Source organism: Zosterops lateralis, assembly GCF_965231275.1.
Source record: "Zosterops lateralis genome assembly, chromosome: 3".
In the NCBI taxonomy this organism is placed as follows: domain Eukaryota; kingdom Metazoa; phylum Chordata; class Aves; order Passeriformes; family Zosteropidae; genus Zosterops; species Zosterops lateralis.
In genome coordinates, this window is record NC_139764.1 from 68,882,329 (window position 1) to 68,904,419 (window position 22,091).

At 48.4% G+C, this 22,091-nt stretch overlaps 1 protein-coding gene across 1 annotated transcript; it reads right to left on the reverse strand.

The window, feature by feature from the left end:
• Positions 1–3,534: 3,534 nt before the first annotated feature.
• Positions 3,535–20,833, reverse strand: NR2E1 (nuclear receptor subfamily 2 group E member 1). The gene is made up of 9 exons (XM_083858339.1): positions 20,194–20,833; positions 15,113–15,258; positions 14,399–14,486; positions 13,900–14,135; positions 12,475–12,621; positions 7,698–7,794; positions 7,163–7,312; positions 6,788–6,893; positions 3,535–4,409 (listed from the first exon to the last, which is right to left on the reverse strand). The coding sequence occupies exons 1-9, from the start codon at positions 20,216–20,218 to the stop codon at positions 4,247–4,249; spliced, it is 1,158 nt and encodes a 385-aa protein (XP_083714465.1). The 5' UTR covers positions 20,219–20,833; the 3' UTR covers positions 3,535–4,246.
• Positions 20,834–22,091: the final 1,258 nt, after the last annotated feature.

The window sequence follows — 22,091 nt, forward strand, 5'->3', positions numbered from 1 at the left end:
TGTTTTGTCACTCTTGACCTTGAGTGTGGAGTGTCTCATGCTTTCTGAGGAGGAGGGGCTTGACTATACTAAGTGAACTGGTGTTACAGCCTCGCTGTGATGCTCTTCTACAACGTACTTCTGTATCACTAATAGCCAGCACTAAGTACCCTTAGATGTTAGCACTCACTCTGCAAGTGTTAAAGAACATATAAAGAACATAAAGAACTTATAAAGGTATAAAATTCTGTTCCTGTGTTGTGGAGCCAAAGTTGGAATACCACTCATGGTAGGCAGTCAACAGATCTGTGACTTTAATAACTTTGGGAAAAGAGTACCTTTCTACCTGGCATGAGAAGCTTCAACCTAGTTTCAACTAGCTAGTGAAAACTATGCCATCCTGTAGAGAAAGGAATGTTTACATAACTTAAATTATAATGCTATTCCTAGATTAAAATAGCTCTGCTCTACAAATAGAATTAGGAACATGAAGTCATACAAGTCTGCTGTAAGACGTGACCATAGACCACTTCCTGAATACTAAAGGAAGGGTGAGCTGTAGCTTTGTGCTGGTTTGACCACTGGTGCAAGGCAGGTGCTGGATGGCTGAACTGCAGTTCCCAGGCAGCACTGCTGAAGTTGTCTTTTATAAGAGAAGGAAGTGAGCTAGAGAAGCTTCCTTGGTCTTCCAGTTGTGACGTGGAAGTTGCCTATCCAGATGCTCTTGACAGCAGATTCTAGAACACTCTAGTAGCAATCTGCTTTAGTGTTTTGTGCTATTTGGTAGCTACATGTTGGTTTAGACTCAGCTCTGCTGCTTTTTTCCTTACAACACTTATCTCTGTAAAGAGCATCCTACAAACTTGCTGGGAAAATTAGTAGCTTCTTTTTACTAAGACCATTAACCTCATTTATGGAAATCTGAATGTGAAAGACTGAACTGACAAGGCAGTGGTGGCTGGCTGGATTACACATAGTACTAGTGATTAGCTACACTGAATAGATAGATGTTTGAATAATTGCTCTGAGTAATTTAAATTTAGGTGGAAACCTCATACTTAACCAGACTCTGCTGATTCTTTCTAATTGTTCTATTCACAAAACCAAGGACCAAAACCAATAGTCCATTTGCAGCCCAGGGCTGTCGCCTTTCAAGATATTTTTGATAATGTAAATAATTTCCAAATTTCCCTCTCCTTGTTGAATCACCCCTAAAAGTTGAGTTATTCTTGAAAAGGGGGAAAGAAGGATTAAATGTATTGAAGTTTCATTATGTAGGTTTAGATACAGAGTAAGTTGTTATTTTTCTTTTCTCAAATGTTATTTTCTTAGAGAAGCTTCTTTCAGAAATCAAAGTAAATGCCACATCTTAAACCTGAAAGATTATGACATAATCTCTGTCATTTGCTATGAAAAGAACCAAAACATTTAAGCTGAAGAGAGAAAAGCTGCATGCTTGATGTTAAAGTATTCCTATTTCCAAAGTGAGGACTTTGGTGCATTAGTCTCTTAGAATAACCGGGTGTTTGCATAGCACTCTGGATGTCACCTAGTCTTCAGTCCTTCAAGGCTAGCTAGAGACCTTAATTCTAGTGTAGTGTAACTGCTTGTGCTTCAGTGCAGTGTGCAGTAGTGGGAGCAAGACATAGTTTGAGATTAGCTGTGTCTAAACCGTAGGGATCTGGGCATTGTTTCCAGCTTGTAAGTCTGCTCTGCAGCTGCGCCAAGTCTTGCAGGTAAGAGGATGAGATAATGGGTGTGGTCCCATTGCCCTGCCTGCTTTGCCAGTACGCTCTTGTTTTGCCCTCTAGCCTGGGTGATGTAGGGACCAGGACTACAGCAAACTGCAGGGTGTGATTGCCTAGTTGCCTAGCAGGGTGGATGCAGTTTCATGTTTATTGATGCTGTGGGACAGCAGCATGAATTTTATTGAAATGGGTGTTCTGTGGTGGATTCTGTGCAGCGCTGGGCTCTACTTTTCTTGCTCATAAACTGAACTATCACAGAGTGGAGAACCACAATTGATTTTTCTGTCCTGACAGGTTCTTCTTAGTGTAGAGAGTAGAAAATTATTGAAGATTATTGCAGGTACAGGAAGAATGGATTATAAACAATTGGTTTTTTTCTAGGAATGTGCTGTGCCCTGTGGTAAGAGCATGTTTAAGTGCTCCAAGCTAGTTTGTATAGAAGATACTTTGAGGTCACATAGCCTGTGACTCATCTTGTATATTTAGGGTCTATCTGTCTTGGAAAAGATGGAGTGTGAGACCCAGCAGACTGCAAATGGAAGAGAGGTGGAGTTAAAACTTTGACCTCTGAAACATGTGAGATTTTTGAGCTTGGAAGTCAACAGTGCTAGGATTTCACCTGTGACCTGTATTCCTTGAGACTGCAAACCAATGAGCCATCAATACACACAGTATATTTCTGCCTGTCATTTTAGCATGCATGGTTCTTCAGGTACTCATTGCCATATGAACAATGCATTTCTGCCCTACTATTACCAAATTGTTCTGTTGATTGGGAGTTGTTTCCTTCTTTCTTTGGTGTGATTATGCAGTTAGGCACCTTAATAAAACCTCAGTCTTTAATCAAAGCAGTCCTTTTCTACCCATCACCTTTTGTTAGCTGCACAGTTCAGTGATATTAAAAAAATGTAATAACATGCAACAGAAGGCACATACTGGGTAGACCTCTGATGCATAGTGTTGTATACTAGAAAAAGCTACATGTCACCTTCTTGAGAAAGAAACCTTGCAGCTGGTATTTATTTGGATTACAGGAAATAGCTCTATGCAGGACCTCACAAGGCAGGATCACCTAAGCTACTCCTTTAATGTTTGTCTAATCTGTTTTTTAAAACCTCTGATGATGGAAACTCCACAGGATCTAGGGCAATCCATTTTAGTAAAGAATATTTCTATTCCCTGATAAGTAGGGGACAGTGAAAGAAGCTGATTAAGGATAACAGTTAAAAGAACAGTGGAAAGTAATTTAAATTCAATATATTTTTATTCTTTGTAAATACAATGAGTACAACTTTTTAACTTCACAAATCGGTTAATCCACTTTGTACAGGAAAAGTTTTACTCATTCTATGATAGTTCAAGTGCTGATCTTTCTCAGTGCTAGTTCCTAATAACAAATCAAATTTTGAAAAGTACAGCAGCTATCTTTAAAATTTTTTTCTACATTTTTCGTACATCAAATAAGCAGCTTATAACGTTTTTGTGTGTGAGAGGGTGTAGGCGAACAAGGCTTCAAAATTAGAACCTGGAGTTTTCTAAAAAGGCATTGGAGACTTTTGGAAATAGTTAGCATTGTATCAGTCAACAACCTTTATTTCTTTGAAATAAAATTCCTTCCATTGTTTTTTTTTATAGTCATTTAATTTCTCTGCACATCTAATCGACAGAGTTTGGCCACCGTTGCCTTTGGTTTCAGCACTGTGCCAACGGGACAGCCAGCAGATCACTGAAGCGGTCATCTCCATTATATTTGGTTTTGCTGTTTTAGTCTTCCTTTCTTGTGTTGTCTCTTTTCAGGTGTGTGTGTGACTGCGTGTCTGTGTGTGTGGAAGAAGAAGGAGGGAAAGTCGGGGAGGAAATGTATAAAGCTCTTCTGTCTTTGAGATGTTAACCGAACAAATTGTGGTGACATCCGCGTCAAAGATCACCAGTTCATTTTGTAGGAAGAATGGAGCTGCCGTCATAAGCTACCTTTTAATCAGTTCTGAAGGCCACTTCATGATGTATTATAGCAGAAGCAATGTTTTGGTAACTTGGTCTCAAATGTTGCCTATCATATTAAAAACATTTTCCCAACATAGGCTACTTTTAAAACAATTCTGAAGGCCACCACATCTTGTGTTACAACAGAAGCCAAGTTTGGTCACCTAGTTCCAAATACTGAACAAGCTAAAGTACCTTTCACATTTTGTCTCAGATCTGCCAGTTAAATGAGAGAATAGCAGAGTCTTTGTTAACTATGACTGGCATCTGAATTGCCTCCATCCTGTAGTAACAGGAATAGCAGCCAAATTCCAACCACTTTCACTTTTTCTATAGAACAAAGCATTCTCTCCATGATCTAAATCACTCTGTTCAGAGCAGCAGAATCATATCTACTGGGGTATTTTTTGTCAATGAGTTTAAGGACTAAACATTCCCAGGCTTATGCTTCCTGTAGATTTTGTTAGTTGAGGCTTATTCTCCATAGATAAAGTTCTTCTCAAACTGTCCATCCTGATTGTTTATTTTAAGGTAATTTATATGTCACTGGATTTGTACATATCTGAAAGCAGTCTTGTGATTGGTACATTCCCAATGGTCTTTTTGAAAAACACTTCTTCTATTGTAGATGGACTAATTGAACGTAAAGCTGGTAAAAGCAATAGAAGTTTTCCAAAACGACAGGGTTGTGTGGGATACCTGGGAGACAGAGAGATAAAGAATTTTATTGAAGTTTAAAGTATTTTTTCAAAGGAAGACCTTTATTTTATAGAAAAAGACCAATATTTACTAAATTGCACAGGTGGTGTTACCTGTATGTTCAGTTTGAGACAAATTTGGGAGGAAACTCCATAACCTCTACCTAAGTGCAGTCTGCATGGTCTAGAATGACTCAGAATCTAGTGGGATACTAGTGTCACCCCAGGACACTGTGCCAAAACCCTGTGTTTTGTACTTGTGTGAGCAAGAAGGTTGACTCCTAGAAAAACTCTCCATGGCAGTCAGCAGAATATAGGACGAAGTTTCTGAGTTTTGTGTAGCTCCTTTGTTCATTCCCCTAGAGCAGGAGCAATACAAAAACTGGACCTGCTCTGATGTGTCTCTCATAGAGCAATGTTCTCAAATGCAATTCAGGGGAGAGCTTGACTGGTAGTAACTAACCTGTCATTTGAAGTACAGTTTTAAACCAGCTAGATTGTCACAGTAATCATTTACCCCTTTTTTCGTTAGCAGATATATTGAATACCAGTTGACATTTGTAAGGAAAGCTTTTGTTAAAGAAGCTGTTTTTTCCCCAGGTAATGTGTTTGTGCATAGGATGTTTTCCATCCTTTCTCCCAGCTTTTGAAGTCAGCACAGGATAGGATGTACATTTCTGTGCTTATGCTGTCATTACAACAGTGATTCTCAAACTTCTGCTTACAGTGGTCTCCCTAAAGGAAAGTGTGGGTTTGGAGAAACATGCTGCTTCTCCAGAGTGCCCTCCCTTGCATCCTGTTGAGAATGACTCCAGTGGGATCGAAGGGCTGATACTGCAGTGACATTGGCAGAAGGGTAAATTCAAGCTTGAGGATGAAACACACAGGCTTGAAAGCCCTCTCACAATGGAGTCTGAGTCAGTGGACTGCACTTCTCTCTTATAAAAGGATATTGTTTGCAACATTCACTGGGTAGCACAGTATCTAAATGCTTCCAGCAACACAGAAACACTGTGGAAAAGTTGTTCTCTTGGAAGAGAAGCTGTGGCTATGTATTCCTCCCTGGCTTCTCTCTCCAACAGGCCCTGTCATACTTAAGGTCCCCCAGTGAGCAATCTTCTTGGAAAAGGCTTTCCTTAAGAACAGGAAGAGACTGCTATGCAGCAGTTACTCTTTCTGCTCTGAAGCAGCCATAACTGGATGGAATTTGCATTTTTTTCTTCCATCCCCAGTGCAGGCCATTCTCTGTAGACTAGCAGAAGTGCTTCAGAGACTGTACCATCTAATCTCTGATACTGGTAGGACTTCTGCCTGACAGAGCTACTATGACAGCAAATCAAAGTTTCAGAGGAGAAAAAATGGTATAAAAGTTCCTCTTCCACTGCTCCATCTCCAACTTTTTTAGTCTCATGGACCTCCACTGCAACTAAAGGACTTTGCTGCGGCACCACAGTGGGATTCATAAATTCTGGAGTTTTCATCTGAACCTGAGCACAAACTCCAGGCAGCATCTTGGAAGAGCCACTTACGTTCCTTGTGTCCTGATTTCTGTGTCTGCAAAATGGAGGAGATTATATGAGAACTGGTGATTGTGGGTGAAAGGTGCTTATACTGGTCTGAGATGCAATGTTTTGAGTATCACTTTTAGTGGTATTTGATTGAGTAAAATGCAGGGGGAAATTTAGCCCTCTGAATTGCAAAGTAACACACAGGTATCACTTCCCAGAGGAAGAGCTCTCCTTTTAACACTTTTCTATTTGTTTAAAAACACCAAACTGCTGGAGCACACCCAAAGAGGAGCAACAAAGCTGGTAAGGGTCTAGAGCACAAGTCCTGATTAAGGTTAAGGGAGTTGGGGTTGTTTAGTCTGAAGAAAAGGAGACTAAGGGAAGGCTTTAAACTCTCTACCTGAAAGGAAATTGTAGTAATGTGGGTTTTGGTCCCTGCTCCCAGTCACAAGCAATAGGACAAGAGGAAATTGCCTCAAATTGCACTAGTGGAGATTTAGTTTGGATATTAGGAAAAATTTCTTTTCTGAAAAGGTTCTCAAGCATTGGAACAGGCTGCACAGGGAAGTGGTGGAGTCATCATCCCTGAAGGTATTTAAAACACATATAGATGTGGCACTTAGGCACATGATTTAATGATGGACTTGGCAGTGTTAATGGTTGAACTGGATGATTTTAAGGATCCTTTCTAACATGTTCTACAGTTCTATTTAATCAGGAAATGCCAAATCCCAGCAGGCTGACAGCCAATGTATACTCTCTGTAGCAGCCTGGTCCCCATTTCAGTCAGTGCAAATGCCACCTTCCATGCAATGAGAGCAGGATTTTGCCCCGACACCTGCCAGAAGCATTGACAGAAGACCCCACTGACCTGGTGTGAATGTAGCTGTTCAGGGTGAGCTGGGCTTCGTCTTGAAGAGCTGCTATGGCAGCAGCATTTCGGAAACTCCTCAGTTCAGAACCACTGTGTGTGGGCACTGGAAAGCAGATCAGTTACTAGTTCAGCTTGACTCTTGGGTGGATCAAAACAGTTCAGCTAGTGCTATCAATGGAAATTAAATGTTCCCATTAGTTCCCCAGCACTCCGCTGTCAGCCCTTTCAAAATGCAGCAATGACTATTGGAATTCAATACTGGCAAACCTACTGGGTGATACAAAGCTGTGCCTGGTTTAAAACATCATTTTCACTTTAAAGCAGCAACCTCATTGTTTCAGACCACACAAGTGAGAGATCCTTTCTGCTTACCAGCTTTAAAAGTGACAATGCATTTGAGACAGGCAAATTCAGTAGCATCTAGCCGAAGTTGTCTAAATCTAGCCACAACCTCCTGCAAAGCCTGTATTTCTGAAATAATTTTATTCAGCTTCTGAGAATCTGTATTGTCACCGTTCATGCCTGAAACAGAAACAGATGAAATAAATAATATTAAAGGCATCTGCTTTATTTTATATTGATTTCTGACAAAATCCTCTGTATCAATGTCCTCTCTATTGTCACACTTGTCTATCTGGTTCCATGTAAACTGACTATATTGTATGAAAGTTAATATAAAATCTTCTCTTGGATGATAACAAACACAGTAATTTGCATTTAAATGACAATTCAAGCAGACATGAATACAACAAAACAACATTATTTGCATTTAAATATAGATTTAAAAATGACAGGTATGCTCTATTGTTCAGTAGGAATTTGTTATTCTTTACATGTTGTTCTTTTTTCAGTAATGTATTTTTATGGTAATTTTTGTAACAAAGTCATTAAATTGTGCAATTCTTACCAGATACAGCCAGTAGAGTGTTAGCATCAACTGGAATGGCCCATTGTGCTATTCCTAGAACAAACAGTTCTCTCCAAGCATCTTCCAAAAGCATCAGCTGTCATACAATAGATGTACAATATAACATAGTGTATAATTTATAGATTTATAAACAATTTAAATATGTAAATTTCTGTTATTTTAAAAACTACTTTAAATGCCTGTCATGGTATTTCCCCCACAGCATTCATTAACTCTTCTCTTAGCCTTTGAAAAGGTGTCTAGAAATAAGTCTATGCATTGGAGAAAAACACTGAGAGTTGGCTCACTGTGCACTGTGTTGTGGACCAAAAGGGAAGAGAAAGAGAGTGAGAACTCTTTTTCCAGAGCATTTGCTCACAACACTTGCTTTCTCAGCAGGGTATGGGTTCTCTTCTCCTCCTCCTCAGCACTTATACAGCTGTTCTAGGACAGGTTGGATGAGTGCTTTCCTCTTGCTCCCTGGAGATTACACTCCTTTCCCTCGGGAAGGCAGAATTTTGTGAAGAAAAGCCTGGATAACATCCTGCATCAGTGTAAGGAGCAGTGTTTTATAGCGCACACATCCATCTTATTACCCCTTTCTTACTAAGCCAGTCTCTAGATCTGTCAAGCACAGCATCTGGACACAAACATTTTTTCAGTGTCACCTGTTTTTCTGCTGTTTTGCTAAAAATCACTCAGAAATTCCAGGCACTAGGAGCTGTTTCCTTTCACAGATGCAAATATCCAGGCACCTATGCTGACAGCAGTGCTAGTTTTCTGCAGTTTTTGCACATTGCATGTCCATATGGAGGATGTGTTTTTCTCTGTTTTCTCTGAGGCAATGCTTGTGGTTTCCCTGAAGAGGCAGTGGTGCATCCTAAGAGGAGACAAGACTTCTGGAAATGCCATCTGGCAAAGCCAGAACAGACTTGTTTAGTCTTGAGGGCATGTATGAGTTGTTAGCCCAGACCAGCTCTTGAGAGAGGTTTGGAGGGCCTCTGGTTCAGCTGAAGTTCATGGCCAAAGGGCACGTAGTGGTGCCTACACTGGGACCTTTTTTCACACAATAGGGTGGGAGAGATTTGAAGGAGTGAGAACTGTAGTGGGCTCAGAAGATATCTTCTAGCAGCTCCATGCACTGAAAGCAGATTGCCCAAATCTCAAGCAGAAAAAAAATTAAACCACCAAACCAAAACCCTAAAACCTGCCATCGTTGTTGCTATGGTCCCTGAAACTTTCAGCAGCTTAGCTTCTTAGAAAAAGAGGAAAGAAGGTACTTTAAGTATGTTAAGAGTCTGTAAAGAAGAAAAAGCAAAAAAAAAATGCTGTACCAAATTAATGATGATATCCTTGGAATCAGATATGTGAAAGTAGTAGATGATACAGAAAGCATCTGTAAAAGCAAATCTTTAATCTATGTGCAAACTCTTAACAATATTGCTGTTTAGGACAGTGTTACTTGTTGCCAGCCACTAGGACACCAGGCAATGGGCAGAAACTGCACAAGAAATTCCACCTGAATATGAGGAAAAACTTCTTTACTGTGCACCAAGCACTGGAACAGGTTACCCAATGTGTTTGCAGAGTCTCCCTCACTGGAGATATTCAAGAACTGCCTGAACACAATTTGTGCCGTGTGCTCTGGAATGACCCTTCTTGAGCAAGGAGGTTGGATCAGATGTGATCCCTTCCAACCTGACCACTCCTGTGATTCCATGACTACAAGTTTTAAACCACCCTGTTCCAATCTGAATGGAAGGAAGAATTCTCAGAGTCTCTGCTCTCAACTTGTCACTGCAGGGTTATGTCTATTTTATGCCTTTTTGCCCTGTGTGCTTTGTAGAACTTCTCCATAGCCTAAGGAAATTGTGACAGGAAGGTACTTGTGTTTCTGCATACAGTTGCTGTTTGAAATATTTACGTTGGATTTTACAGTACCAAAAACTGCCCAGATTGTTGCCTTAAATGGAGGTGGGGAGGGGGTGCTGTGTGGTACTCATCTCAGCTTTCTTCTGAGAGCAGATGAATCTACTCTTAAGTTTCCTAACCACTGCAGCCTGCAAACCCAGTCCCTCCTCTGGATAATCCCATCTGATGGATGTGCAGGTGTCTGTATGACATAGGAAATGATTCGCCAGCCTTTCATTTGCTTTCTTAAAACTTTTTTTGTCATTCATTCATGCAGATACAATGGTAATGAATGGTGGTTCCTGGGAGATATCAGTTTCATACTTTCTTTCCCACCAAGTCTTTAAAGTCAGAAGACTTTGAAAATAAGAGACTATTCCAATAGCTAAAGCTTTCTTCATGCCTATGCATAAGTCTGTAAAACCACCAATTAAAATAATTCATGCTGAAGTCATACTCAGCCCTCCTTCTTCAAAGAAAAAACAAATACCTGGCTTTCTGAACAACTGGGTTTTGCTTTTTAATCAACCCCATCCTTAGTGCGACCTTTTGTTGGTGACCTGAGTTGGGCCAACCTCAGATATCTGTCTCACAGATAACGTGGTTGGGTGTGCAGGCCAGCAGAACTAGAGGCATGACATTTTTTGTTGTGTGGTTTCTGGTTCAAGGTGGACTTATCTGTATGAATCTAGCAAAGGGACGCAGCCTCTGTTTTACCTGAGGTAAGCAATGCTTAGACTTGTGTTTTAGCAGCAAATTAGTTTCTATTTATTTACCTGCCTTCAAGATAAAACCACCCCAGAGTCCTGAAATTACAGTGCACTTGCCTTTTTAGAAAAGCACAAAGAAAGAGCGAAATTCAGAAAAAGATTTTAGTCTCTCCTCAGCCAGATGTCAGGGATACGAAAAGAGAAACACAGACATTTACAGCTGGGCCATTGTCGAATTAAATAAAGCAATAGCAATGTTATAAAAATCAACTGTATGATTATTCATTAAATAAGGTGATTAAAATCAGAATTATTTCTTCTCCAGCTCTCCTAAGTATGACAGGAGAACCATGCAGAAAGAGGCCCAAATCAAAGCTTTTGAGCTGAGCAGCTCTGAGTTTTGAGGAAGCTGACTTGCAATGAGGTACAGCAAGCAAGAGTGATGTTAAGGAAAGGCTGGGTTTTTAAAGTTATTCACTAAGATTAGTCCCTGCTATGAAAGTGAAAGAAGTGGTGGGTTATTTAATGGGAGCACTGTGATATCTATGGTAAATAAGCAGGCCAGGCTGTTTGAGGCATACTTGGTCACATCCATGGAGATTTCCCCTGCTCCCAGATCCTGCTGCCTCTTCCTCTGCACACCACAGAGATGATGGTGTGGGAAATGCCTCCCTATTATGTCAGATAAATGCTTTGCTTAGGGAGCCTCCTGTGGACACCACTGGTCTAGAGACGGCCCTAGTCTCCTCCCGTGTGCTGGGGCTGCTGCTGGAGCAGCACACCTGCTTCTTGTCCCTGACACTTGAGCCTGTTTCTTTGGTTGCTCACTGTGACAGACACAGTGCTCCACGGGATTAGTGGCAGCAGAAGACACGATTAGAGAGCAGCAGGATGCCACACCAGGATTGTTGTCTTCCTACTGGCATGTGTGACCTTCCAGGCCCTGTCTCATTGCTCCCCTCATCCTCACTGCATAGCAGGACTGCAGGTGGAGCTGAGAAGCATTCCTCTTTCTCTAATTTCACAACAAGGATTTCAAAACGTGGGTTTGGTGCTAGAAAATGAGCATTTTTATATACCTTAGCTTTATAACACATTGTGACCATCATTATTTACCTTTAGATTGAAAACATTATTGGTTTCCTAAGGAGCTCTTTTCTTTTAGTTCCAAATACATATTTGCATATCAACTGCAACACTTGTAATGTGCTTCTGGGGAGAGGAACTAGTTCCTCTGACAACTGCTCTGTAACATCTATGGCACAGTTTTTGTAGTTATCATTTTAGTAAATTAGCTCAATCATATCAAAGTATTAGATGTCTTTTATGATTGGAGCTTTGTGTAGATTTCCACCCTTCCATTTTACAATTATCTGATTACTTTTTTAAAAAACTGGTGCATTATACAAAGCACACTGAGTCCTCATCAAGAATCAAGTCATTAAGAAATTGTTTGTCTTGTATGGTTCACCTCTGATTTACTTGAGGCAAAGGCAAATTATCATAGAGGAAAACAAAACATATTAGGGAAGATTTTAATTAATGTTAAAAAATATTGGGGGCTGATCAAATACTGCTTCCACCATATTGATGTAATTGTAAGTCAAGGTTAATAAGGGAAAAAATGTTGGCTGTGTAAACAGTTGAGAAGAGGAGAAGGAGGAGGAGGAGGAAAATTGGTCTTCAAAAACAACCTCAGTCATATCCTGAGACCATAAACTTAACTAAGCATTTCTTATCCCAAAATAGCAAAGTAAGATGCTATCCCCCATTTTATGGAAGGAAAAGTTGTCCTGCAAGTAGAGAAGTAGTTTGGGCATGCCAAGCTTGGTCTGCAGCCTGGTGATTTCTCCTCTAGCACTTGTCCTTCCATAGTATTAGTTGTATGTTAGATTTCCTTTTCCTGGCTTTTTCACTTGCTTTTTCTTTCTTTGCCTTTTTCACTTGCTTCATGAGATAAAAGTTGGAGGAAAGCAGTTTCTAGATCACTGCCTGGTTTTCAGGGACAGACTGAAACTCTGCACTGAACTTCAGAGCTGCTGAAGTCCATTATGGATTTCAAGGTCTGGGGCAGGAAGTTCAGGACCCAATGTGAAGTCTGAGCCTTCTTTAACAGGCAGGCAAGGCCAATGCCACTCCCACTGTCAGTGCCTTACCTGGTCTTGTAAGGACAGGGTGGAGAAGGCTGGGACACTTTTGGCCCACTTGATGCTCATGAACAGAAGTCTGGCTGCTGACTCGCAGACGGATTCAGTGGCTACTTCGTAGAGATACATTGGGGTACCGTTGACTTCATGTGGGTACTAATGCCAAAGAGAAAATAAAGCCATTTCATACAGTGTCACCAATGCAGCCTGGTTTTTCTCCCCCCTACATTCAGTGCTCCTGCTCCTGCTCAATAGCGAGTGTGCACTCTCATGTTCTGCAAGCAGAGGGCATTGCTTGCAGTGGGCTCACTCCAAACTGCTCCTTGCTGCTTATCCGTGTGGATGGGCTGTACTAAAGAAACTGTTCAGAGCAGGAGGTTGAAAGGAGAATTAAATCATTACATTGGATGGGAAAAAGTGTACCAAAATTATGTGTCATGCTTTACTCTGTTACACAATAGCACACCTCTGATAGCAGAATTAGAAGAATAAAAATTTGATTAACAACATGTAGTTTGTAACCTTGCTTCAGAAGCTGATTTAGCATTCCAGCTCTGCTCAGCAAAGCCCTAAATAATCATTTAGCCTAAACCTTCATCTTGCTCCCTGACTGCAACAGGTTGTAAATAGATGCACAGAGCTAAGCATGACTATGTAGAGTCTGTGTAGGGTTTGAATGGAATTATGTTTTCAAGTGTGTGCTACATTTTCTTGCCAAATAATTTCTGATTCAGCATTTTTCAAAATTACCACATAAAACTATATGTTGTGACCACATTTATGATGGGTTTTGACTAGCTACATACCAGCTCTGAAAATGCAGAACTATTTAAGCAGTTTCTTCTGTGATTTTCTAAATGCTGTGAAGACGCAAAATGCCATTGCAAATGGGCCAATGAAAAACATTGCCTTGCAGCTAATTCCTGTGCAGTTGGGGCCACAGAAATGCTTCCACACTGGGCTGCTTAGGAAATGTCACAACCAAGAATTGCAGAGAGCCAGCTTAGCCAAGTTTGGGTTTTGTGTCTCTGGGGACAAGCTGCAGGCTTTGGTCAGTACACAAAGTACTTTCTGAACTACACCACTGTGGAGACTGGCATTTTGCTGAAGAAAACTCATTCACGGGGATTGTATTCCTTGTGAAACAAGGTTTAAAACTGACTTGTGGATGGGCTCCAGGCAGGAGGTGCCTTTCTGCATCCATGAAGGTGTAAGAATGTATGAGAGACAGTCCTGCTGCATGTCCCTTCTCCGGAGGGCATTGCACCTCACATCCTCACAGTTTTTAGGGGTGTAACGAAAGTCCCCACCACAACCCACAAAGCTTCAAGCCTTGCTGTGTGCCATGTCTACCCCGGAGGCAGGACAGAGCCGACACCTGCAGGCACCTCAGCAGCGAGGTCTGCAGCCCGCCGGGCCCAGGGCAGTGCTGACCTTTGGGGTGGGCTGTGCCAGGCCCACCAGAGCCTGTCTCTCCGGGGTGCCAGTGACAGCGGCCAGCTCCAGGCCGTGCGGCTCCAGCTGGGAGACGGCGGTGAAGAAGGCGGGCGCGGGCAGGGCGGCGGCGGGGAAGTGCGGGGCCCCGCCGCTCTCCTCCTTGTGCCCGCGGAAGTAAAGGGCCACCTGCTTCCGTATCGTCGACGTCCGGGGGCCCCGCTCGTGCTGCACCGCTGTGGGCCATCAAACAGAGGCGAGGGGTCACCTCGGCATCCGCACTGCCCGACACACCTGCCCTCCCTCGCTGTGGTTTTCCGAGGCCAGCCCTGTGCCCCCTGCCCGAGAGGTGTTCTGGGGAGTGTCTGAGAGCTGCCGCGGGATGGGAGGGTCACTAGCGGCCGGGCCAGGGAGACACCGGAGTGACACAGCGCTCCTGGATCCCGAGCAGCTCCCTCCTGCTGCCCCCCACCCCGCCCCGGGAGAGGGGAGCAGGTACCGTCTTTGTTCATGTTGACCTCCAGGCACTTCTTCAGCCGGCAGGCTCGGCACTGGTTCCTGTGCGTCTTGTCCACCGGGCATCCTCCCTGCAACACAGCCAGCCGTCGGGCCCGGGACAGCGGGGCCGCCCCTGCCAGCCGGGCCGTGCCGTGCCGTGCCGGGGGCTCGGGCCGGGACAGGGCGGGCCGGGCCGGGCCGCCTTCAGCACCCGAGACAGCGACGGCGGCGCCGCCCCCTCGGGGATCCATTATCCCCGCTGCCCGGGGCATCCCTCCGCGCTCCCGGCCTCGCCTCCCCGCGGGAACGCGCCGGGAGTGGGGAGGCCAGGAGCGGGAAGGGGAAAAGCGGGGCTGCCTCCGCCCGGGCGCGGCACCACACGCCGGCGTGTGAAGCGATGATTGTCCCTCGCCTGCTGTGCTGGGGCTCACCGGGAGGCTCCCCTCTGTCCTCCCAAAGGCAGGCTGCGCCCTGCCCGCATCCCTCCTTCTCCCTGCGCCTGTCCCCATCTCTCCGCTGGGCTGGGGCGGGGGGACGGGCTGGGGGCACCCGGGGCCCGGCCTCGGCTCGGGACCCCCCGGGAAGGAACAGTGGGGCGGGGGATGCTGCACCTTGCTGCGGGTGTCTCTCTGCTGGTGGGGCGAGGGCAGTGCGGCCCCTGGGGAAATGCCGGGTAGGGGGTGCAGCAGTGAGGGGGCCAGGCTGAGGCTGGTACCTGATTTCCTGATTTGCAAACATAGGTCCTATTCCTCCTGATGCTGCGCTTGAAAAATCCCGAGCAGCCATCGCAGGCGTAAACCCCATAGTGTTTCCCGGAGCTGCGGTCCCCACACACTTTGCAAGGGATGTCTAAAATGCGACCTGAAAGCAGAGAAGGGAAAGAGGGAGAGAGAGAGCGCTCAGCAATCTGACCTCCGGAGGGATTAGCCCCAGAGCCGCGGTACAAGCAAATAATGAAGTGATTTTATAGCCAACTTTCTTTTCCTTGAGCAAGTGTCAGTTTTCTACAATGAGCATTATTCATGCCCCGCTACGTTTATTTGGATCTTCTATAATCGCCAAGCCCCATTTTGGAAGGGAAGATTACAGCAGCGGGAGCAGCAGTCCTGCCTGCTAGATGTGCGGATGGGGGGGAGGGGAGGGAATTCGGGGGGTTTGCTCAGGGGGGTACATGTTTCCCTCGCTTTCTGGCGCTCGGCAAACAGAGGACAGCACTTTCCCCGGGCAGGAGAGCGATCAGGAGACCGATGCACAGAATAAACCAAAACAAAAAAAAAAAGACCGAGAAGCCAAGTAACCTCCTCTCTCCGCCAGCAGCCCTGGCGAAAGGGGGCTGATTTCCGCCGCATAGAAGGCGTGCCGTTTTCTTCACCCCAAAACCTGCAGCCAAACTTTCCGTCTCGGTTTCGTGAGCGGAGAAGGAGCGGAGCTGAGCCCGGCGGGCGGGCAGAGCCCTCCGGCCCCTCCGCTCCGCCCGCGCTGCTCTGCCCCGGCTTCACTAGAATTGCAAATGCTCTCGGGGAGATGTAAAAACTCGTACTGAGACTATTGCAGCACGGTTCAAGAAACCCGCCAAAACTTCGCTCGGCTTCTGCCTCTTCTCTGTTTTTTTTCTTCTTTCTTTTTCTTTTTCTTTTTCTTTTTCTTTTTCTTTTTCTTTTTCTTTTTCTTTTTCTTTTTCTTTTTCTTTCTTTTTCTCTCTTTCTCTTTCTCTTTCTCTTTCTCTTTTCTCTTTTCTTTTTTTCTTTCTTTCTCTTTTCCTTTCTCTTTATCTTTCTCTTTATATTTTTCTGTTTTTCTCTTTTTTCCTTTATTTTTTCCTCTTAATTTTTTCTTATTTTCATTTTCGTTTTATTTTCCTTTTCCTTGATTTGTTTTTTCTTTAGTTTTTCTTTTCATTTTCCTTCTCCTTGTTTCCTTTTTCTTTTTCTCTTCCTTTTCCTTGTTTTCTTTTTTCTTTAATTTTTTTCTTTTCATTTTACTTTTCCTTGTTTCTCTTCTCTCTTCTCTTCTCTTCTCTTCTCTTCTCTTCTCTTCTCTTCTCTTCTCTTCTCTTCTCTCTTCTCTCTTCTCTCTTCTCTCTTCTCCCTCAGACAGCCTTCCTCCCTCTTGCCAGAACTTAAGTTAGCAATTCATTCCCCCTCACTAAACCTTGGTCTCCGCACTCTAATGTGGGGCTATGGGGGCCACTATATTTGTTTGGAAGTAGTTCAGGGAGAGCCCCGGCGATGGGTGGGTGAGGACGAAGGCTGAGGGGGAAAGCGGAGCGGGGCTGGGGCGGGAGGGGGTCAGTGCAAACAGGCCGCGGGGGCTCCTCTCGCTCCCTAGAGAATTTGGGAGTCCGAGATACTTTCAGACATGTCTGCGCTAAGGCTCTAAGACAATGCCTGCTGGCAGACAATAGGGACATTAGATAAAGTGTTAACTTAATGATTTTGCCCATTGAAACTCGTTTGACTGCCTCCAATGAGCACAAGCTGCCAGCTTCTCCCCTAAATGAAACCCGACAGCTGCTATACACAACACGGCGAGAGGGACGGGGATTAGGTTAGGGACTGCGAGAGGGAGGGGTGGCGGAGGGAGGGAAGGTGGGAGGGGGGAGAGAGGTTAAAGAATAGAAAACTTTTGCGCAATTAATAAGGAGCGCGGCTGAAGGATGCCCCCCCGCACCGCTGCCCGCGAGCAAAGCGCGCCTTTGGAGCTGCAGGTAGGCGCCCGTGAGGAGGGCTGAGGCCAAGGCACGGCTTCTGGGAGTGTGTAATTACAAGCCCTCCTTGCCACCTGCCTATTGGGGCACCAGTGACCCGTCAAAAAGTGTAGCATGGGAATTCGGATATCGCACAATGCAAACGGGGGAAAGCGCCCGACTTCCCTCTCCGGTCCTCAGCATCCACGGGGAGAGAGAGGATCCACAGGCACGCACACAAAGGAGGAGGAGGAGGGGCGGGCTGGGGGTGGGGGGAGACACTGGAGCGGTACGTGCGGCGCTGGTGGATCCCGGTGCCGAGCCCGGCACTGCTGTGCTGCCCCCGCGCCCCGCGTCCCACCGCCGCCCCCGGCCCCGGGTCCCCGTCCGCTCCCCTTCCCGCGGCACCGGCCGCCTCCGGTCAGCACCGGGCCCGCCGTGTGACCGCCACCCCCCCGGGACACCGGGCACCACGGGGCTCCCGCTCCCCGGGCCGGCTGCGGGGCGGTGCGGCCGCCTCTGCTCTGCTCTGCCCTGCCCTGCCCTGCTCTGCTCTGCTCTGCCCTGCCCTGCTCTGCTCTGCCCTGCCCTGCCCTGCTCTGCTCTGCTCTGCTCTGCCCGCGCTAAAGCCGGCCAGTGGAGACGGACCAAACTTGAGTTAGTTTTCCCCACAGAGATTTTAAGTTTGGGAGCTGCTTTGAAAAGAAAAAATAAAAATTCTTTACACCGTGTGTGTACATATCGACACCGTGCATGTAAACATATGGCCCATACATTCCTTACACATCCCTGTATTCCTGCTGTGCATCTGGAGCACCTGGAGCACCTGACCAAAGCCCCATAAGCGCGGGGCAGCGTGGGCAGGCTGCTCAGCCCCGTGGGCCCGGCGAGGCGATGGACGGGGAGGGGGCACGGCTGGAGCCCCTGGCCCGTCCCGCCGCCCCCCAAACCCCGGGCCCTGCCCCGCGGGGGCCGCGATGAGAAAACTTTCGTGCAGAGCAAAATATGAAATAAGTAGACGGGTAAGAGGCAGGGCGGGGGGTGGGAAGGGAAAAATGTAAGCTTGACACGGGGTCATGCGATAACTGATTAACTCTGTTTAAAAGCGCTCCGGTTCCCCGAGGTACCGCTTCGTCTCAGAAGTTTTAGCGCTAAGAAAATGGGATTTCTGTTCAGCAGGGAAACCGTTTTGAACATCCCACGACAGGGGGTCCTCGGGGGCTTTTTTTGTGTGCTATAATTGCTTAAAGGATATATGGCAGCCCCGATTACTGTAATTACCATCAGAGGCTGTTGAAAGAAGTTAGTCTGGGCTCAGGGACGGCGGGATGGGGTCTGGTTACCACCCAGGCAGACAGGGCAGCTGACACTGCCGGGCGCCCACCGGCGGGCAGGGAAGGCAGGGCTGGGCCCCTTCCCCGGCAGCTCTCGGGACCCCCGGGACGAGCGCCCAGGCCCGGGACAGCCGCTCTGGCTTTGGCGGGCGCTGCCGCGGCCGGCCGGGTTGGGCCCGGCGCTGAGCACCCCCGGCGTGTCCCGGTGCCCCTGGGGTGTGACTGGGCCGGCCCGGGGTCCCTCTCGGGAGGTCCCGGGGTCAGGGGTCCCCAGCGCGGCCAGCGGCGGTGCCCGGGGGTCGCTCAGCTCCGCGGGGCGCGATCCGGCCCGGCGGGTTCTCACCCCGCAAAATGTCTCCGGCAAAGCTCCGCCGCCCTTCGGGGACGAGACTCCCCGGTCCTCCCCGACCCTTCCCCATCACTCAGGAACTGCCAGGAGCCCCGACAGCGTCCCGGCGCGGCCGCTCCCGGGCCCGACCCCAGCCCGGCCGCCTCGCCCTGCCCGGGCAGCCTGAGGAGCGCGGCCGGCCGAAGGACCTCGCCCGCCGCAGGTTTTTTGGCCCCGTCCCCTTCCCCGGGTAGTACCTGAGCACCTCGATACAATTTTATTTCCTCCTTCGCGGGGCTGGGACAAAAAGGAGCCGCACTCAGCCCGGGGAGGAGGAAAACAAACCAGCCCGGCCGCAGCCCCGGGGCTCGGCCCCCACAGCCCCCGGGCCCCCACAGCCCCCACAGCCCCCACAGCCCCCACAGCCCCCCACAGCCCCCACAGCCCCCGGGCCCCCACAGCCCCCACAGCCCCCACAGCCCCCACAGCCCCAGGCCCCGGACAAAGGGCGGGCTCGGGTCAATAACGCGGGGCAGCGGGCAGGAGAAGGCCCGGGCCGGCCGGGCAGGTACAGCCGCGGGTCCCTCCCGCTTTGCCTCCCTCGCCGCCGCTCCAGCCCCGGGAGCCCGTCGGAGCGCAGAGGAAATAGCTGTCCGAGCCATCACTTGTCAGACATTAAATTGGATTGGGTATTTTTTCCCCCTTTGTTACTGACTCCATCCATATTACAAACTCCGAAAGTCCCGTTGGGATTATGCGAATTGAGCCGTTCTGTAAGAGCGGTTAGTCATGCTTTAAATTCCCCAGTTATGAGGTGCATGGATTTAGGATTAAGGAAAATGTGACTTTTAAGTTGTTTCTGCTTTCCTCGCTGCAGGATTATTTGTTGTAACTGGGAATGGTGTGCAAAGTATTGCATTTAAATCCTCCTTCGACCGAGTCGCTTACGCGATTCCGTGTAATTGAGTGACCGGAGTTTCCAACTCTTAAAAAGAAATTATTATGTCGCGGAAGATTGCATAAAGTCCGTGCGAAAACCAGCGCGTTTGAACGCCAAAACGCCTGTTCAAACCCGAGCCTTCTCCCCCCCGGCCCGGTACCGCAGACCCGCACACGGCCTCCCTGTCCCGGCGGGACCGGCCCCTCCCTGCCCGCCTTCCCGGGGGCTTCTGCCGCTGTTCCCGGCGCGGAAATTCGGGCCACGCAGCTGGAAAGCGGCTTTCTGCAAGCCCCAGGCCCACACCGCATCGGGGCAACTCCGAGCCTATACATTCGTTGCCGCTCCGGTTGGAAATATACGGTTCTTTTTCAATTGGGCGCGGGGGGTGCAGACCCGAGGCACAGCCCCCCCTCCCCTTCCTCTCCCTCCCCTCCACCTCCCGCCCCCCAGGCCAGGCCCGGCCGGCCTCGCAAAGGCTGCTCGGAGCCTCCGCCGCCTTATTACCCACTTGTTGATCCCGCCGGCTTGCTCATGCTCGAAGCCCCCGGGAGTCCTTCAACTCGGGGCGAAGTGTCGGCGCCGGGGCGAGGCGGAGCGGCCCCCCCGGGCCCCCCTGCTCTGCTCGGCGGGGCAGGTGCTCCCCGGGGTGCTCAGTGCTGCTGGCTCCGCCGCGGGGGCCGGCACATCCTCGCCGCTCCCACAGCGATGTCCTCCCCAGCGACGGGGACACGCTGCGGGGACGCGGGAAGGGGAGGAAAAAGAGAAAAGTGGAGGGGGAAAAATTTAGAAGAAAAAATAAAAAAAAATTAAAAAAAAAAAAAAAAAAAAAAAAGGAAAAAGGCAAAAAAAAAAAAAAAAAGGCAGCAAAAAAAAAAAAAAAAAAAAAAAAAAAAAAAAAAAAAAAAAAGCAACGAAGTGACCCAAAGCCGGGTGCCGCTGGCTGCCCCTCTGCGAACAGATGCTCTCGGGACCCTGGCAGGGTGCTGGGGGTGCGGCTGTGCTCGCCACCGCGCTCCTGGAAGGCAGGCGAGAGCCACAGCAGCCAGGACAACAATGAGGCGAAGGAGAAGGTAGGATAGGGAGCGGGGCTCTGCGCCGAGCGCCTCGGTGCAGGCAAGCAGGGAGATCAGAGCCTGGAAAAATAATGGAAGGGGGGAAAAGGCGTCAGAGGAGGCAGTCTCTGCCTCTCAGAAACTGAATGGTATAAAAAGGGAAAGGTTTCCAGAAGTTCATTACACTGGCTGACTTCGCGCTTTGAGCTGCAGGCTTCGGCCCCTATAATATCGGCAGAGGCTGTGACAGGCAGCGGCGGGGAGGGGAGAGGGGAGAGGGACGCCCCCTGCCCACTGAGCTTCCCTCGCTTTCCCCCCACTCCTGCCGCCGCCTGACGTCACCCGCGCTGCCAGGGGAGGGGGCAGGGAGGGGGTTAAATGCTAATGATATTAATGAACCCCCGAGCGCCTTCCACACAAAATGCAGCGGCTGCCGAGACGATTCCGCCTCCTCGCTCGCCTTGTGCCCTCGCTGTCATAAAAAGGGACAACTCCCCCCACATGCCCCCCCCCAGAAAAAAAAAAAAAAAAAAGGAAAAAAAACCAGAAGACAAAAGGAAAGCAGAAAGAAGGGATCAAGATCTCGTTTCTTTTGCATTTTCCCGTGCTGAGGTGGAGCCCGCCCGCGGCTCGCCCTTGCCCTTGCCCCGTCCCGGGCAGCGGCTTTGCTGGCGGCCGGGGGGAGCGGGCCGGGGCTGCGGGCCGAGCCGAGCCGGGCCGGGCCGGGCCGGGCCTCCAGCCCTCCCCCCGGGCAGCCCGAGCGCGGTGGGAGACCTCCGGACTCCCGGAGGGCACGGAGGGCCGCGCTCCCGCTCCCGGCACCGGGACTTGTTGCACGGCGGCCCTGCCAGGAGCCCGCCCTTGCCCTGTGGAGCTGCTCCGGCCCCGGGCACCCCCGCCCTGGCCACCCCTGGCCACCCCCGAGCGACCCAGGAGCGCTGCCAGAGCCGCGGGGCCAGAGATGGGACCCTTTCTCAACTCCAGAGGCTGCCGAGCTTCGCCACCCCCGTTGGGAACTGAGCGGTGAGGGCGGCTAGAGCAGCCAAAGGACGGTGAGAGGTGCGCACCTGGGGAGGAAGGAAGGAAGGAAAGACTGTCTCTCTTGCCGGTGCAAGCTGGGGCAGGCAATGGCACCAGAGAGCAGGGGCTGCAGGTGCTCTCCCTCGTTCTCTGCTTTCTCAGCCCTGTCACTCGTGTGAGCTGTCGATGCACCACTACTGACTTCCCCCTTGTTGGTTGTGATCCTAGGGGAATGTGGTGGTCAGCCCAGTCCTAAACATACTGTCCCCGTCCTCCTGCACTTCGTGTTTCATCCTTGCATCTTTCTATCTCAGGCTGTGAGTGATTCCTCTTG

What these genes read in the sequence shown, in the direction of transcription:
- NR2E1 (XM_083858339.1), bottom strand. Translation starts at nt 20,218, where the DNA reads ATGAGCAAGCCGGCGGGATCAACAA. An exon ending in CAAGCCGGCGGGATCAACAA is followed by an intron (nt 15,259 to 20,193) that starts GTGGGTAATAAG and finishes CTCTGCTTTCAG; the next exon opens with GTCGCATTTTAGACATCCCT. An exon ending in AACAGCTACATTCACACCAG is followed by an intron (nt 4,410 to 6,787) that starts GTCAGTGGGGTC and finishes TCTGTCTCCCAG; the next exon opens with GTATCCCACACAACCCTGTC.